Below are 19480 nucleotides of genomic sequence, written 5' to 3'. Positions count from 1 at the left end.
TAAAAAAGCGAAAAAGGATTTATGAGCATTTTTTTATGAGATTCTTTGTTCCCCAAGAAAAGAACAAGGGTGCCAGGTGTTCGACGATATGGAAAGGCGTGTGCCAGGTCGGCGCCGCCTTCCGCCCTGCCAACTTGTCGGGGCCTGTTATTACACCGCCGGCAACGGTGCCGCCAGCCTCAAGACGGACTTCCTCTCCCTCCGCGACTTCACCGGCCGCGGCACCTTCACCCACGGCGTCCCCCCTGCTCGCCTCGCTGTGTACAAGGCCGTACGAGGACTCGCTCAGCGCGCTGGCGAAGGGGATGGCGGCGGTGCGGCGGGGACTTCCAAGTCGATTTCTTGAAAGTTTTTTTCGCACTCTGTAACTACTTCACTTGTATTTTCTATATAATTAAAAAAAGTAGCTCTGGCACGGTGGATTTGGATTACCACGAGCCAAGTTCGATCTAATCTTGTGAGAAATAGTCAAAATTCTTCATTCAAATCTTTAAAAATTAAAGTCTTGAAATACACAGACGGTGTTTCATCTATCTTTTCTATAACCCTTAACTTCGCAATCAAATGACCCTTTCCAACTTGAAATTCTTATCAAGTGGCAGTCATTTGACTATTTATCTCTGACATACTGCAAGAACCAAATAAATATGAAACTCAAAGTCAATAACCGTACCGCCACAGGCACTGATGTTTATCAGAAATGGTCCGTACCAACTCTCATAGATTTACTTGTAAGACAAGTTATAACAAAGACTTTGACTTAGTTAACTCTTGCATTCTCTCTTGCCAGTTTCCAAAGAACTTCTCGGAAGCCAAAGCAGGATTTGCCTATAAATTAAGAACGAGTTATCCAAAGTTTTACAGTTAACAAGAAACAGTGCGATGGCATTCCAAACTCGCGACTGTTGTCTCTTTCTCTTTTGTTTGCTAGCTCTTCAGAGCTATCATATCCTCTCCATCGAAGCTGCAACTGCTGCCAAAGTTAGATCTTTAATCTGTTTATGTTAGTTTTCACTTTTCAGTAATGGACTTCACAGATTTACTTCACTTTTTTCACCTCTTGGCTGTTGTGCAGTTGTATATTGTGTACTTGGGAGAGAGGAAGCATGAGAACCCAGAGCATGTCACTGACTCACACCATGATATGCTCACTTGTCTCCTTGGAAGGTACCCAACTCAACTAGTTGTGTTCATAAACTTATTGATATGCAACCTTTTTTCTTCTTTTTCTCAGGTTATTTACTGCTTCGAATTATAGAATTCAAATTGCAATATTTTAACTGATTGGTATCTTCTTTGACAGCAAAAAGGATGCCCTGGCTTCTATAGTTTACAGCTACAAGCATGGCTTCTCAGGCTTTGCAGCCATGCTTACAGAAGAGCAAGCAGATCGATTAGCAGGTCACTTCGCCTTCTGTTTTTTGAATCGGATTAAACACAACAAGTGAGGAATTAACTGAGCGAATTATGAATATTGCAGAGTCACCTGACGTGACCAGTGTACATCCGAGCAGAAACTATGAGCTGCAAACAACACGGAGCTGGGATTTTCTGGGACTGCAGTATGATCATCCAACTCAACTCCTCGAGAAGAGCAACAATGGAGAGGGCATCATCATAGGAATGGTTGATACAGGTCTCTTTGTGAACCCCAATTCTCTGGATATTTATGAGTAGAGTAAACAGAATAATATACAGATATATATTTCTTTGATAGGGATATGGCCGGAATCCAAGAGCTTTGACGATGACGGCTATGGACCGATACCATCACGGTGGAAAGGCGTGTGTCAGGTCGGCGACGCTTTCGGCCCCTCCAACTGCAGCCGCAAGATCATCGGCGCACGCTACTACAACGCCGGAATCGACCCCGCCGAGCTCGAGAAGGACTTTCTCTCTCCCCGCGACTTCAACGGCCACGGCACCATCACTGCCTCTGTTGCCGCCGGGTCCATTGTGCACGGTGCCAACTTCCACGGTTTGGCAGCAGGGGTTGCCCGCGGCGGCGCGCCACGCGCCTGCCTCGCAGTGTACAAGGCCGTGTGGGGCAGCGGCCGCGGGACTGGCGCCGGTAACAGCGCCACCGTTCTGGCGGCTATCGATGACGCCATCCATGACGGGGTGGACGTGTTGTCGCTGTCGTTGGTGGTGCCGAGCGAGGACTCATTCGGGGCGCTGCACGCGGTGGCGAAGGGGGTGACGGTGGTGTACGCGGCCGGGAACACTGGGCCGACGCTGCACACCGTGGCCAACACCGCGCCGTGGGTCATCACAGTCGCCGCGAGCACGATCGATCGAGCGTTTCCAACCTCGATCAGGCTAGGAAACAACCAAGCGTTTGTGGTATCGACTCGATCTTGACTCTTTCCTTGCATAATTATTGCCCCTGGCTGCAAGAGAACCTGTTCCTTTCCTAACAAAATTCTCTGATTGAAATCCACCACCATGGCTACTTGCAGGGTCAGTCGATCTTCTACAACTCGACTTACGGATCAGGCAAATTCTGGCCTCTTCTCTACGGTGGAAGGTAACTCTTCCTTTGCATTCTAATGGCAAGAAAACAACCCGGACCACTAATCATCCTAAATATCCTGCAGGTGCACACCAGATTCTCTAAATGGCACAGATATAAGCGGATCGATCGTGCTTTGTTTTTCGAACTACTTAATCTCAACTTCAAGCATCTTGAATGCCGGGGGAAAAGGCATCATTTATGCACTGTACACCGAGAATCTCCTTGAGAACACTCAGTGCAGAGGCCTGATCTGTGTCCTCGTAGACTTCAACGTTGGGTACCACATAAGGGTCTATATAGCTACAGCCAGGCAAGCTTTCACCAAGCATCAATGCATCATTATCCTTGTTTTGAGTCGTCCTTAACATATATACTGATATTGTCGAGTTTTTAACAGTTCACCTGAAGTAGCAGTGGAGCTGACACACACCGTTGTAGGACAAGGAGTATTGTCTCCGAAAGTAGCATGGTTCTCTGCGAGAGGGCCAGCTTTACCTTTCCCTAGTGTATTAAAGGTGAGAACAAGTCACAGATTGAAAACAAATTCATCATCTACAAGTCAATACTGATCAGTAGATTCTTGAAACAGCCTGATATTGCTGCACCTGGTGTGAGCATCTTGGCAGCGTATAGGGATAGCTACGTGTTCCGCTCAGGAACATCATTAGCTTGCCCACATGTATCAGGAGTTGTTGCTTTGCTCAAGGCCCTCCATCCTGATTGGTCTCATGCTGCAATCAAATCTGCACTTGTGACAACAGGTGAGCGATCAAACTCCTTGAAAGATCATCAATTCAGTTCCTAATTCGATCGGCAGCCACATTGACTTCTCTTTGTTCTTCGCACAGCATCGAACGTCAACGCCTACGGCATGCCGATACAAGCAGAGTCACTTCCACGGAAGATCGCTGACCCTTTCGACTTCGGCGGCGGCCAGATTGATCCCAACAAGGCCTCCGATCCGGGTCTGGTGTACGACATCGATCCGCAGGAGTACTACAAGTTCTTCAACTGCACTGCAGGGCAGTTTAGCATCTGTGCTCAGGTACTGGAGCCTGTGTACAACCTGAACCTTCCTGCCATCTCCATTCCTGATCTCATCGCCGCCAAAACTGTTCGGAGGACGGTCACCAACGTCGGCAAAGCGGATGCCGTCTACAAAGTGTCTATCGAGTCGCCGTCGGGTGTTCAAATGACCGTGGAGCCACCGACCCTCGTGTTCGATGCCAGTGCCAAGGCGCACAGTTTCGAGGTGACGTTCATGGCGATCCACAAGCTGCAAGGAAATTATGTGTTTGGGAGCTTGACGTGGTCCGACGGCGAGGGCCACATCGTGAGGATTCCGATCGCGGTTCGCGTTGTGATTCAGGAGTCCTATGCAGATGTTGCATGAGAATGTATCTGTTTTAGATGATCAGTGTGAAGAACAAATACGATCGATATATATATGGTATCGAGTAGTAATCTTGTCTTTAAAGATGTATACGAGTGTTTATGATGTGTTATGGGGATAATATACGGGACATAGGGGATCTGACTCGAGTCAGATCAGAGTGGACAGTTCTGTTCCGTGCTCAACTCCTTGCTGAGTTTAAAGACTTGTCGGAAGCCGCTCCCTTAATTAGTCCACCCGACTCAGTTCCCCACTCGCGGCTCGCGACCCGCTCCCTCGAGCCGATTCCCTCGAGCTGAATCCCCATTCGAATCGGATGCTCATCCGAGCCGATTCCCTCAAGTCGATTCCCCATTCGAATCGGACGGTTACTCGAGCCAACTCCTTATCCGAATCCTTTATCTGTCGACTCCTCTCGTAAACCTGAAGGCTTATAACCGACTCGGCAACACTACTTTTATTCAGGGTCGATTGGTTCGGGGTCCGAATCGTCGTTCCTCACAGTGTCCTGTCTTACTATGTTCTCATCATTCCATCTAACAGTCCTATACTCTTCATTTATTAGCGTCACCCTAACATCAGTGATCGCCACTCTACACCTATGTGCGAAGTGACAATACCCTCGCATATCCGCGATGGGACTGATATCCTGATTATCTCTGACAAATCATTAACTATGATGGAATATTCCTTAATTACGACATGACCGTACATTCCTCTCACTTATATAAGCGACCACCTCCCTTTGTCTTAGGTATGCACGCATTCTCTCGCATACACCAATACTGTTCTCCTTCTTCCTCTACGCTTTCGCTTCCATCTCCTCCATCACTGACTTAAGCATCGGAGTGGTCGCGCCAGAACACTTCCTGACCTTCCATCTCATTGTTGTTTTGTTCTCAGGTTCCGGCGGCTTCTTCGGACTCATTCCTCTGGATCCCACTTCACTAGAAGATCTGATCGGTGACACGTCCAGAAGCTGATTTCAACCGGAGCATGATGTCTTGCCGGCATATTGTTTTTCTCGCCTTAAACATGTCATCAATGATATGGTTAGAGCATCGTTTAATGGCACTCTGTAAAACTGATCAACGACACATGCATGGATCAATCTGTTGGGTCCAAAAGGATGTTCGTATCTCCACAATGACATGATATTGTCCACTTTGGGCCTAAATCCTCATGACTTTGTTCTTGGGTTCTCCCCAAAAGGCCTCATACCAATGGAGATACTTTTCATCCTTTTAAACCCATGATCTTTCCTATGTGTTTTAGATGTGGGACTATGTTTGCACTCTTGCAACCCAACAATCCTCCCCTCAAACAAAGGACCACTAGAAGCTCCGCTACCATTTCTCATGGTCCGGCTGCCATGTCCTCATGGTCCGGCTGCCATGTCCCTCATGGTCCGAGCCTCCCCTACTTCCTTTGTTTTCCCCGAGGGTCCCCACATGATTAGATCTGAATCATGGCTCATCCGGCGGTTAGTCCGGTGAAGAGCGGCCTCGCTCTGATACCACTTGTTGGGTCCAAAAGGATGTTCGTATCTCCACAATGACATGATATTGTCCACTTTGGGCCTAAACCCTCATGACTTTGTTCTTGGGTTCTCCCCAAAAGGCCTCATACCAATGGAGATACTTTTCATCCTTTTAAACCCATGATCTTTCCTATGTGTTTTAGATGTGGGACTATGTTTGCACTCTTGCAACCCAACACAATCGACCTCGAAAAAGCTTACCACTAGCATTCATTCAACTGTCTAAGAAAGAAAAAGAGGCATTGGAGTTATCATCGATACTTAAATGCCTTGCCAGCTTGAAAATAGCTAGAAACCAAGTGATTTGTCTCCTGCCAGTGTTCTTGGCTGTCAAAACAAGGTGAGGTGACTTCTACTAGAAACCATTGAATATATATAAACCATTGTTCCTGCTCATAACTCTAAGCCTCTGTGAGATCGATGTTTCTCTTTGCGAATCCCTATTCTTACTCGAGAATCGAAAAGGGAGATCCTGAAGAAGTGCAGCATCTGAGAGCCAGGTTTCTGATATACAAAGTGCTGGAGGAAGCTGATCGGAGGAGAGGAGGAAGGAGATCATCATGCAGTAGTTCAAGGCTCAGTCTCAGAGCTTGCAGATTGAAGAGATCAAAGATTGGCGTCAAGCTGAGGAGGCTTAGAGTTGCTGTGTCAAAACAGGTTACGAGGCAAATTAGCAATCTGAAGCTTTTGCTGGCCACCAAGTCTTAATCTGAAGCTCTCGGCACTAGAGTTGCTGTGTCAAAACAGGTTATTTTTTAATTAATCTTATTCAAATTTATTTGTTAATTTTTTTACAAAAATACGATTTTTATTATAATTTTACTATACTTCTGCGATTTAAATTAAATGAATAAATTTGAATATATAATTTTTTTAAAATAAATAAATAAATTGATATTATTAAATTTATGAATAAAAATTAAATTAAATTTAATTAATTTTGAATAATTACTCATCCAAGGATCGAACGATGATACAGATGCGACATAAGTAACACATTAGACAACGATTTAAGTCGCACCGACGAAGCCCACTTCCATCGCCTTGCTCACCCGATATCTGCTAGGGTTTCGGGTTTCGTCGGGAGACAGGAGAGAACTATGGCGATCGACGAGGACGAGGAGGACTTCATCTTCTACGGCACCCCAATAGAGCGAGAGGAGGATACATCCGCACGTAAGCGTAAGGCGATCGCCGATGCCGGTCAGCTTCGCAGCCTTCCGCTATGGAAGCAAGAGGTCCAAATCTCCTCCTCCGCCTCCCCTGTCAAATTCTAACACTTCGCTGTTTTTTGTACCTCTCTTTTGATTCTGTTTCTCTCTGTTAAATTGCCCGAAACTAATTATATTTCGCATGATGACTTGAATTGGTCTACGTAATTTCACCAAGAGATCAGGAACATTGATAGATGAAAAACATATTCTCACTGAGTCGCTTTGCATCTCTCACTAACTTAGGTTTCACGTTGGCATGGGTAAATCCTTCTATATCCGATATCCCAGCTTGGCTTCACACGAACGCTTGCATATGGGAGGATCTTTCTCTCCAATGCTTTCTTAGCTTGCATCATTAGTCAATTTTTACATCTTTTGGATCGTCGATGGTTATTGATTTTTTACCAGTTATTATATCTTTCAACTCGATCATTATATGTCATTACACTTCGTACCTATCTATTTTCACGCCTCAAATTAATAGTATTGATGTGGTGGTTACTTGCTCTGGAAGCATACTTACGGAACTTCCTCTGTTTCTGTCATCTCATCTAGGCTTGCATTGGAAATTGTTAATTTTTGTTTTCTGATGAAGTGCATTTGTCTTGGCTGTATCTAACTATTTTTTTTCTTTTAACTACTAACTCTTGTAGGTTAGAGATGAGGAAGGACGCAGAAGATTTCATGGTGCATTTACTGGGGGATATTCTGCTGGATACTACAATACTGTTGGTTCGAAAGAAGGTTATCTTGAAATTAAAGCATAGAATTGTGGGATTTTACAGTTAATATTGTGTAGCCATCTGAATATATGACCACGCCATTCCAGGATGGACTCCTCAGACATTTACTTCATCACGCAAAAATAGGGCGGAAGTGAAACAACAGAATATATATAGCTTTCTGGATGAAGATGACATTAAGGTACTGGATCTTTATCTAATAGAACATTGGGAAGCTCATTTTGCTCTAGGAGACTAGATATAGGCCTGATGCTTAATAACATTCTTTAGCTGTAGTCATTATACTGCTAGTAGTCGTTTTCAATTTTTATTTTGTGAAACAACATCATGTATTCTTCAGGAATTGTTCATCTGAAACATTTATGTTTACAATATTTAAGAAATCACTCTCTTAAATTAAGCACCTGTACTTGTACTTCCAGTTGGTTAATACAAGTGAGCATATATGAGGTGTTTTTATCTTTTCATATCAGTTGATATGTTTTTTCATGTGTTTCTTTTGTCTAGTTCATTCCATACTGCTAAGTGGGTATAAATAATACCGCATATTGTTCAAATAGTGCTCCTTTCTAAATTCGAAGTTTTAGTTTCTTATAGAGATTATAGTTTTCATAGCCTCTGGTTGTTGCCACCATGACTGTAGGCTATGGGAGGCCAAGCCTTGGAGACCTCCATGCAGTTTGATACTTTTGGTTTTACTGCTGCTGAATATGCTCGTAAACATGCTGAAAAGGAGCAGCATAAAAGGTAATTAAAGTGCTTTTTTTTTCTGTGAACACAAGCAATTTTTAGCGTATCATGTTGTTGCTAGCAGATCCAATTAGGTGGGATTCCCACCTTGTTGTTGTAGTATGAGCTACACTTGGTCTATCTTCAGATTTTTGTCTAGTGCTGTTTATCCCTTAAAGAAGCTTATCTTGTCCTTTAAACATCTAAGTGTGGTGAGAGTCTATGTAGATTTATTTAGTCAAATCCAATCATTCTTGATTTTATCAATCAAATATATTTTTGCTACTCCTTTTTTCTCCATTTGTCTGTATTTTTCCTGATGTGATCTTTGGGATAGTCCAGTGTACCTAAATTTAGTGGATTCACAAGTCTGAATAGTTGTTTTTTATGCATATTTGTTCAAACTGTAATGTGCGAAGGAAACGTTAGTTGATTTACTTGATCAAATTTTCATTTCAGCTAATATCCCAAGAAATGCACTTATAGGCATTTAATTTATTAACTAATATGTTGTTTCATATCCACAGATTATTTTATTCTCATTCTGACGTTGTTTCTTTTGCTGATATGGTGTAAGTCCTTTACTTAGGATCGTAGAATATTAGGATAACTGTGTAGTTTGACTCTCTTGTTGATCAAAGACATTCTCAAATATGAGTGCTTAAACTAATCCCATTTATTATTCAATTGATTACTAGCACATATATGTTCTCACCTAATGGCAAGGGCACAGCACACATAGACAAGTTACTGATCAATTACATGAGTCTATAACTTCAAATTGCACCTGAACATTGTCATAGGCATGCACACAAATCTGAATAAAAAAGATCAATGATTTGACATCTAGGGGTAGAGGAATGCAGTTGAAAATTCTTCTAAATGTAAAAAAGGTTTTTTTAAAAATAAAAGATCTGTATATTATATGATCTCCTTGGTGCAGTTCTTATTTATAGATGACATCCTTTAGTTCTCCATTTACCTTGTAAGTCAACTCTTTGAAGCTTGTTTTTATGTACTTCTATCATAGAAAATTTAATCTATTTTATTGAGATCTTTAATAGACCCTCTAATGTAATTTTCTCTCTTTTGTTTTTTGTTATTCTGAAGTCTTAAATATTCTTCACTATCTTTTTATTATTGTTAATGTTGATTTATATTTAAAGTTGTGTTGTTGAAGCTTGAAGAATTAACTGCGATTAACTTTTGTTGTTGTTAAAATTGCTAGAAGTAATTCTGCCAAGTCCAGGCTCTAGTGTTTTTTTCCTGTTTGTTTGTTTTTGGGTGTGAAATGGAGAATATTCTAGTTACTGACAAGAGTACCTGATTATTTACTTTTGCCTTTTTTGGCACAGGCCCTCAGCTATTCCTGGACCAGCACCTGATGAACTAGTAATTCCTGCATCGAATTCTATTGGTGTGTCTCTTTTAACTTTGCTTTAATAGCCATAATTTGCAAAAGGTCGAATGTGGCCATCGTAACTTTATCTTGCACGTCCTTATTGATCTTGATAGGTGTCAAACTGTTGCTCAAAATGGGATGGCGTCATGGTCACTCAATCAAGGATGCACATGCTGATTCTTTATATGGTAGTGCTTATTTTGTGTTGGGTCCTTTATCAGTTAATAGCATCAGATTCTGTAATCAGTCCTAAAGTTTTGATATAGTATGTATCCCTGTTTGGATACGTAAGCTAATTTTTAACATGAGTTCAGTTGTGGTAGTCTCTTAATTAGTAGCAATTCCAGGTTTCCTGACCTAATTGGTCTACCAGATGCACTTTATTTTTTGAGAAGCTTGTTACGATATCAATTCCAAGATTTCTTGACTGAATTGGTCTACCAGACGCATTTTCTTGCTAAGAAGCTTGTTATGATTTGCATGCTTCCTATGTCCTTGTGTATAATGGGAAATTAATGTCTTTTTGGATCCATGTATGGTATAAATTAGTTAGTAAACTAATAAGGTTTCCATTTTTTTTGCTGGAGGCTTAGACATCCTCCTTGACAGCAATTTATATAATGAGATGTTGTATTTGGATGTGAAGTCTGGAGCATAATTTTTCAGTTGTTTTCTAGGTTCTATTTCCTTTCTGTACTTCTCTTTAGAAGTTGGTCAATTCCTATAACTTGGATGGTCAATTTATAATTTTGTTAGGAAGCCTAGATAGAGGAGCAAAGTTATTTGTCATCTCTTTTGATTTCACAAGTTTGAGAGCATTCTTTCTAAAATGTTATACTAGACATTTTCTTCATCCTTTTGGGTTTTACTGTAAGTAAAACTGTGATATCCTTTAATGTTTGTTTTTTTGGATTTCATGTCACTCCTAGAAACACGCCGAGAAGCTAGAAAAGCTTTCCTGGCTTTTTCTGGTAATGAGGGAGGATCAGAACAATCACAAAAAGGATCACATGTTTCAGCTTCCGAAGAATATGATGAAAGAGGGGTTGATGTCAACAATGCTTCTAAAAGCATGCCTGTAAGTGCCCAACAAGGAAATGATTTTGTACTTCATACTGCTGCACTGAAATTGAGGGTATTGTTTACATAAATTTTATTGTTTGGGAGTGTGGGTTCAATCTTCTGGAACTTTTCTATTTTGTGCTGGTTGTCTTGTAACTATCCTATCCACTTCATTAAATTTGATATAGGCCTACTTCATAGCTGACTCTAAATCGTTGGTGGATATTCTTGTGCTTCATGTACACTAGTAACAATTTAGACTGCCCTATATATATATTTCATTTGCATTTCAATTATTATCTGGTTTACAAAATTTTCCAGTGGCAAATAAGGTCTAAGGAAATCTTATGGTGTTTTGGATTATATCTCACAACCACCTTTCAGTCTGTGATTGCTGTGGGTCAAATACTTTTTGTGAACTGTTTGTAAAGATTATTATAATCAAGTGAATGTATTTAAACCATTTCATGTTTTTTTTTCTGGCAATTTTTTGCATGTAGTAGTGATGCAAAAATGTTGGTACTCAAGGATTGACCTTCTTGAATAGTTGGGACTCATTATTACCTCTTGTTACCATGAACTGTGATGCAAAACAAGTGTTTATTACCAGACTGAAATGTAGGATAGAGGATGCTCAAACTGCAACAGGATGAAATAGGAGGAGGTGATAGTGAGAAGACAATACAGGGAGTAGAACAGGGAAGAAGAAAGAAAGATGCAAAGGAAGAATTGGGAGTGAGAAATAAGATTCCAAATTCCAATCAGAATTAAATAAATTTAAAAAAATTGTAGCATGATATGTCCTTATAGGCTCAAAGATATAAATTTTATCCCAAATACAAAGAAATAAAATAGAGCTTGTAGGGATCTTTTGCTAAATGATTAATTCTACCTCTATTATATTAAAGAAACATAGAAGAAAAAAGAAACTAAATCTTGGAGAATTACAAGATGTATCAGCATCAAGTAGACTTTTGGGGTTCTCTAACAAGAATGGAGCACTTACTTTTCTTTATGGTGTAATTAATGTGAAATGTAAATATACTAGATGAAAGCATTAGTGTTTTATACTATATTGGATTCAATTGTTTTATTGGCATGGTTGCCATAGTCAATAGAAATTTCAAATTGTCTTCTTAGCTTATTTATTTTTCCAAAACATTCTTTCTTATTGTTCAATCATTAAACCTTCTTGTGTTAAAGATCTAACTTGCAATTGGAGCGCAACATAAATGGTATATAGCGGCATGTATATCATGCATTATAATCTTGGCTATGATTTCGTTATGGAAATACAGAATGCACATTATCGGCTCTCTCTTCTAGTGTTTTTTTCAGCTCGTGAATTTGCTTTTGATTTACATTTGTTGTACTACACTTGCATTTGTTATAATCTTCTAGAGACTGGGAAATTATGTTCACTTTTATATCTACCTTCCCCTAGGAATATGTGGTGCAACCAAAGCAAGACCTGTATGGATTGGGTTATGATCCATATAAGACTGCTCCTGAATTCAGAGGTAACTAAAGCCACTGGTGATTAGATTGCCCATTTGACCAGAATTATGTTTGATTTAAATTTGTTGTGCTTATTCAAATTTTAAATTTCTCAGATAAAAAGAGATTGCGCGAGTCTAAAAGCAAAAATAGTGGTATTAAGGGTTCAATGAGGACAAGTCTTTTATCTTCTAACTGTAAGTGTTCACACTTCTAACTTGTGTATTTGATCGAAAGTGTTATTAAATTAACAGAACATGTGAATTCTAGTTATTTACAAATTTGATATTTTCATATAGTTTCTGAAATTTTGTTCAATTGATAATTTGTTACTCGATCATCAGCAGGAAAATATGCTCCAGGCTTTGGTATTGGAGCACTAGAGGAACTTGATATTGAAGATGAGGACATTTATGCTTCAGGTAAATTTCAGAGAATTTTTCAACTCGATCATCTTGAACTTCCACTTGTTCTACTTCTGATGCTTAAGACTACAGCCTTTGATACTGAGGCATTTCAATCTAGTCATGACACTGGCATTATTACTCATGTTGTAGTAACTTTGGTTTTAAGTGATTCAGATATTCATAAATAAAAAGCTATTGCTTGCATACATATCTGGAAAGTTCTCTTTGATTGTGGTGTTGCATCATAATAAATGAAACAAATGTTAGGAGTAATATAATTATTGAAGATATTTACATTTGGATTTGTGAAACTCTTTTCCAGCTTCATAAGAGTGGATGGTCATTGTGAATCTCATGCTTGTGCTTCTTCTTAGGCATGCATACACAGTGTGTTCATTGTTCACTTCCTGAATGTGTCTGTCTTGGTTCATTAATTACAGCAAGGTTGGGTGCTATATCATTCTGCATTTTCTCAAGCGCATTAAGATGAATAATCATAAACTTTCTAATCTGAAAAGGCTATCTATCCTTTTTCATCTCTACTATGGATAACATTGTGCTGCCTGCTTGTATCTAAGACATTGTGTTTAGGTTTTGACTTTGAACAAACCGAAGTCGAAGAGGATGAGCCAATGGGTGTGATCAGAGATACTAAATACAGACTTGAAGGCAGAAAATCAGGCAGCTTACCTGGTTTTAAAGTTGCATCAAGTTCTGACTATACAATTGAAAGGTAGTCGCTAAACTTCATCCTGGCTTTTTCTAGGTTTGTTTTGATTTTCAAAATCTGTGGAAATTGCAGTGATGGAAGTGTGATATCTTGTTTTCCCCCCAACATTTTACTTTCTTTTTAATTTTCAGCATACCTGGTAGATAAATAATATATGCTTATGTACTCCTGTGAACAAAACTTTGTGTAAGCATATGTATTTGTGGTTGACAAGTTTTCTCTCTTTCCCCTCCACCAAACAGATTTCACCCTCCTGTTATCCCAGCCAATTTTGATACACATCACAAGTTCTCTGCCCCTCTTGAGACTGCAGTTAAAGTTTCTGAATTACCTCCGCCTGAGGTTCCCCCTCCAGAAGACAGTAGTTTGAGATTGTTGATTGATGGCTTTGCAACTCTGGTTACTCGCTGTGGAAAACTTTTTGAGGATCTTTCCAGGGAAAAGAATAGGTCGAATCCCATGTTTTCTTTTCTTACTGGAGGAGATGGTCATAATTACTATATCAGGAAGTTGTGGGAAGAGAAGCAAAAAAATATCAATCGGGTGTACCTGGTGGAGGATTTAAAGTCAAAAGGATCTGTCGAAAGCATGACAGCAGAAAATCGTGGAAGAATTTTAGGTGAGAAGCAGTTAGAGAGAAGCTCCAAGGAACCCAGCACCTCTGCTGCTGCCAAAGAAATTCATTTTCAATCAAATCTATCTGATACATTCACGAAGCCATCATCCCTTGTAAGTTCTAATTTTGTTACTCTGCTGTAAGTTCATTTGGTCGGTGCTATTTTAGAGAATGCCGAGTCTAGTTGTACAGGAATTTCTTCTTTGATGGCACCAAATTATCTATTTCCTTTAGGAATACTAAGTATTGCCTTTCTGTATCATAGGTTGGAGTGTCAGAAAATGCAAAAACTTTCAAAGATGATCCTGCGAAGCAAGAGAGATTTGAGCAATTTCTCAAGGATAAGTACGAAGGAGGCTTGCGTTCTACACAACATTCAGACATTATGTCAGAGGATGATCGTGCTCGGGAGAGGTTGGACTTTGAAGCTGCCGCAGAAGCAATCGAAAAGGGTGAGCAAAATCCATTAACAGCTTCTCGATCAATGGGGCAGTTAATGGATTTCTCAGCTTCCATTGAGCAACAGTTCATATCATCAACTGGACCGACAGTTAGTCTTTTTCTTTTGAAATTGTGAGATATCCCCCCTCTTTTATCTTTTAAATTTCTCTAATATATCTGATACTATGGAATTTTTCAGAAGACGCAAGATTCTTTAGCTGAGAGTAAGATGACCAACAAAGTTTATCCGAAGAGGGAGGAGTTTCAGTGGAGGCCAATGCCTGTTCTCTGCAAACGGTTTGACATAATAGACCCTTTCATGGGGAAGGTACATCAGTAAATTTCCCTCATAACTACTGGCATTTAAGATGGTTTCCTTTGATTTTATGTTTTCTTCTGAAACTACTCTTTGGGGGAACCATTTATATTTTTGCATATATACCTTAAAAACCCTGTTAATGGAGTCGACCGATAGTTCCCAGAAAATAATTATGGGCCGTGAGTAAAATTTTTAATTTTATATGATAACTGCAATACTGCATACTGCATCCTGCATAATTATGCTCCTAAACTGCATTAGCTTGCCTAGCAGAAATATTGGACCACTATTTCATATTGGCTGTCTAGACTGCATTACCTCATATTTGGACTGCATGAAAGGTAGTAAAGGCAGTCCTTCACTTCATAAGCACATGATGATATACAGCGCTTTTAAAACTCTGCTTGATTGCATACATAAAAGTATATTCGGAAAATTATTTTGGGCCTATTCCCTAGGTATTCTCCTATAGCTATATATGACTCTTTTTTCTTTTTCTTTTTTTATTATTTTACATATACATCCCTAGATATTTGGATATATACAAATAGTCCCAAGCTCTTTAGTGTTTACAAATAGGTCTCCAAGTGACAGATACTTATAAATTGATGAGTGTCTGTGTGTTGTTGGCATGGTATTAGCATGGTTTGTCGTTATTTTCACCATTAGGATGTCATCTACAGGAGCTCCAAAATGTGTTCAACCTTGATAAATGCATGTATAAAATTGCTTGTCATTTGTCAGCATAAACTTCTTTTTGTTTTAATCTGCTCCCGCTCCCAAAGCATCTCTTTGTTTTATTTTTATTATTGTTGTTTTTAGATAAGGAAAGGGAAGAAGGCTTACCAACAATAAAACATCCATGTGCTAGAGAAATATAATGTTTACTAACCCATCATAACTTTTAAATAGCTTTTCTGCTATCTGAGAATCACCCTGAAAATTTTTGATGTGAAGTGCTTAAAGACGAATGCTGAATCCTTTTATAAAATCTAGAATCTGTGAATCTAAGTAAAATGTTCAGGGACCTGAGTTTAAATGTCATGTTTATATTCATATTAGGTTCACATTTCTTCTTTGTTTTATAATGTTCTTTCTCTGATTCAGCTTGTTTGCTGCAAATTGATATTTGAAATAGTTTCTTTCTGTGTGCAGCCTCCCCCTTTGCCAAGACCTAAAAGCAAGATGGATACTCTCTTTTTTATGGCAGAATCTATTAGGGAAATGAAACCTGAAGAAACTATTTCTGCCAAAAAAGGATCTGTGCACTTACCGCAGTTTGAATCGAAAGAATCAGAGAAACAAATTGACACCAATGAGCCTGAAATTCAGGAAGATATAGCAACTTTACAGAAGCCTGTTGATCTATATAAGGTACTCATTTTAACTAGCACTGAGAATGAGATTATATATACCTACAAATTAATACATGTCTACTGTTAAATGCATGCTTCAAATGATGCAAAGGCCTGGTTGAGATAAATGTATTGGAATTTGTATCTAGTTACTGCTCTACACTTCATGTAACTAATCTTTATTTTCATGGTTCCAGGCAATTTTCTCTGATGATTCAGATGATGATGCAGATGCAGATGCAGATGCTGGCACTTCTACCAAGGCTGCTGATCCCATGAAGAAGAGTGAAGGTGCCAACATGACACTAAACCGCTTGTTTGCAAGTGATTTTTTGGAATCTTTAGGTGCAGAGCTAGGCCTGGAGGTTCCGCCTGATGTACCCAGCAAACTTCCCAAGGGTGACAGTTCATCTGTAGTTGGCGAAACATCTAACACTGGAGAATTGAAAGTTGCTGGAAGAAATGGGCAATCGCTTCAGACACCAGAAGCGCACAAAGTACCTCAAAGTAGTGAAGTTCTAGCTTCTGGGCAAAATGATTCTGGAAGTAACAAAAACTGCACTCCTGGAACAGGATTTTCTTCTGGTGCTGATTTTGACAGTTATCGTGGCAAAGGGAATGTCAATAGATATGCAAGTGTCTCAGCAGGAGGTAGATTATCTGATTTGCATGAGGAAAATTTTGATCAAGAAAAAACACAAGTCCTAATTCCAAGTAGCAAAATTCATTCAAGATATGATGGGAATTCTCCTGATTCTTCTAGTGATCATCAGGAGTCTAAGGAAAAAGGAATTAGTAACTCCAGGAATCAGCAAGGTAGAAGCAGAAGTCCGGATTCTGATTCTTCTGGTGGTAGATATCAAATAAAAAGGAATAAATCTCATTCAAGACGTCATAGAAGAAACAGGACTGCTGATAGTACTGATGAATATCAATCAAAGAGAAAAAGATCTAATTCTAGGCATCGCCACAGGAGCACAACTCCAGCTAATAGTTCTTCTAGTGATTCCCGAGATGGTTTTCAATCAAAATCGAGATCAAAGAGGAGTTATCATCATGACAGCAGTAAAAAGCATTCTGAACATTCAAAGAGGAAAAGGAAGCGTGTTCATTCAAGATCAGACCATCACAAAAATTATAACTGAGTTCTATGGATAAATGAAGGCACATCCCTGTGCACTGTAAGTTCTTATTGATCACACCTGTCTTTTGTGGCCAAGCACACCTGTGGTAGTCTATTTTCCCTTTGCCACAGTCATCTGGTTACTTTTCTTTTGACTGTTTCATTTCTTAAGGATCACTTCTTTATTTCCCTGTATGAATATGGTGATAGTGCACGTCGGTTGAAAAAATCACATTGATTTTGCTATATATCTTGCTTGGAACTTTTGTAGATAGCTACTGTGTTACTTGAACTAGGGTACAAGTATCTAACAAATGGATGCAAGTGTCTGACATGTTTGCTTCTAAAACTAATGCACTTTGGTCCATAGGGATATTGAGTGTGTATTTGCTTCATCCTAAGAATCTCACACTCTTGTAACTTCTCGATGAAGTGGATTTCTAGTCACTTGTCCTTAGGAAGCCTTTTGTTCATCATGAATCTTGTGATCAAATTTGTGGTGTATTATGTTGCCTGTTAGCAATCATTTGCTTTATCGAATGCTTCTTTTGCTACTTGAGAATCCTATCAAATTTCTTTCCAGTTGAAGGAAAGTAAAAGACTGATGTCTAACCGATGGGATATCTGAAACGTGATCCAGCTTTGATTTCCATAAAACAAAATTAGGACTGGAAAATGAAATTGTTGACGCAAGTAAAATAGATTACCCTTCCTGTTCTGGTTCTGTATGATGTATAACCATTCATGTAGACTTGTCTCATTGTATAACCAATTCATATCCGGAGAAGCAAATAGATTAAGTGCTTCAATTTGTTTCAATTTTACATTAAATTAATCTACATGATCGTTTTTTCCTTCACTGGGAACATCATCATCATCTTTGTATAACTGGATTGCATGAGCGAAGCAAATGGAGTAATTGCTTCAAATTGTTTCTGTTTTAGATCAAATTAATTTACACGATCCCAATTTCCTCACTGAGAAGGCCATCATCATAATCATAAAATCTGGTATTAGAAAGCCCATAATTATTATCATCATAGAGCTATGATCCCCACTATTCAGGCTTGTTTAAATAAATTTTATCTTCTAGTGAGCTCTGTACCAAGAATATATTACAGTAATATTAAAAGTGCTGGAAAGACATGTTTATTGAATTTATTTTTGGCTGTTACCCCGGCTTATATTATTCGTACTACACTGCTTACTTTTGTTCTCTTTACAGATCTCACTGCCAAGATGCTCCTTACTGGTCAGCAGCTCAAGCTTGAACGCCCATTCTACTTCAAACCTCTTTATCTTCAAGTCAAACATTAATATGCCGAAGTTGCCTTCATCTCGGTCTCCATTACTGCTAATCGTCTCGTTCCCCATCTCCATCGTTCTCCGTTGATGATGGTTTGACCTTAGTGCACCGCAGCCTGTATAATTTTCTTCTTTGAATTTTGAAGGTGAGCAATTTCTGTCATTGTATGTAAGAAACAAGCAATCTGACTTCCACTAAAATTTAAAACGTTGAAATTTGTTGAAATCGACGGCAAGCCATGAATTGTAATTATTTAACTAGGACACTGGTGTCGATTTAAATGAATCAAGCTACAAACTGTTCTGTAGGACATGTATTTTTAGTACTGCTTAATTCCAGTCAGAAGATTAAGACGTTAAATAACAGAGTTAACGTTGATGCCTTTTTCTTATGTATAATTTATATGATTCTAATAATTTTAGTAGGTTTATATATAATTTTATTTTTTCTTTCATATGACCATAAGTTAGTCATATGTAGTTCTTATATATATATATATATATATATATATTACTAGTCCTCTTTGAATGAAATTTTCAAAGAGGCCAATACCTAAATGGAGCCCTTGTGAAGGAAGAAGTCTATTTATTTTTATTGTTAGAACTATTTCATCTAATAGTTTAATAGATGATATCTTATAGCATTAAAAGGAGAAATTAATAATGCTATTGGTAAAAGTCAGAGTCAATTGTAAGAATATTTTGATGATTATAAAACTGGTTTTAAAAAAAAATGAAATATGATATAAAGTCAAATGAAACTTCCCTAAGTGAAAGTGTGGAAACAGGCGCTCGTCAAACTCAGTCTTCTCCCACCTTATAAAAAAAATTCATCTTCACAATTAATTATTCAATAAAATTTTATAAATAATACTTTATACCATTAAATAGTTAATGACGCTACGTCGTAATGTAACAGGAGTTGTAGATTTTGTGGATATTTTAATAATCATAAAATGAAACAATTTATGGGTAAATTAAGGGTCAATATGCATATTTTTTATAGCAAAATGGAAATTGTACTGGTGTTTTGATAGTCGTGGAATGCATATTTTTTCCACGATCATTTGCAAGAAATTACAATTAATC

The 19480-nt window shown here is 38.8% G+C and overlaps 2 protein-coding genes across 3 annotated transcripts; both read left to right on the top strand.

Moving 5' to 3' along the window:
• Positions 1-882: 882 nt before the first annotated feature.
• Positions 883-4033, top strand: LOC141813222 (subtilisin-like protease SBT3.5). The gene is made up of 10 exons (XM_074701150.1): positions 883-981; positions 1076-1167; positions 1304-1401; positions 1481-1636; positions 1718-2343; positions 2460-2527; positions 2598-2825; positions 2913-3030; positions 3105-3276; positions 3364-4033. The coding sequence occupies exons 1-10, from the start codon at positions 883-885 to the stop codon at positions 3906-3908; spliced, it is 2202 nt and encodes a 733-aa protein (XP_074557251.1). The 3' UTR covers positions 3909-4033.
• A 2459-nt stretch (positions 4034-6492) lies between these two features.
• LOC141813878 (G patch domain-containing protein TGH) lies at positions 6493-18739 on the top strand. 2 transcript variants are annotated; one of them, XM_074701877.1, is made up of 17 exons: positions 6493-6686; positions 7316-7406; positions 7492-7586; positions 8049-8152; positions 9490-9551; positions 9650-9724; positions 10466-10614; positions 12043-12118; positions 12212-12292; positions 12440-12517; positions 13094-13235; positions 13475-13961; positions 14114-14398; positions 14489-14617; positions 15764-15982; positions 16161-17144; positions 18312-18739. In XM_074701877.1, the coding sequence occupies exons 1-16, from the start codon at positions 6549-6551 to the stop codon at positions 17106-17108; spliced, it is 3159 nt and encodes a 1052-aa protein (XP_074557978.1). In that variant the 5' UTR covers positions 6493-6548; the 3' UTR covers positions 17109-17144; positions 18312-18739. The 2 variants fall into 2 exon arrangements, with proteins under 2 accessions (XP_074557978.1, XP_074557979.1); XM_074701878.1 differs by lacking the exon at positions 18312-18739 and having other exon boundaries at positions 16161-17360.
• The last annotated feature ends 741 nt before the right edge of the window (positions 18740-19480 follow it).

Source organism: Curcuma longa, chromosome 20, assembly GCF_044706935.1.
Source record: "Curcuma longa cultivar G26 ecotype Majalengka, Jawa Barat chromosome 20, ITB_CL_G26_1.1, whole genome shotgun sequence".
Lineage (NCBI taxonomy): Eukaryota > Viridiplantae > Streptophyta > Magnoliopsida > Zingiberales > Zingiberaceae > Curcuma > Curcuma longa.
Note: the sequence above shows the minus strand (reverse complement) of the source record. Positions and strands in the feature narration are given on the sequence as shown.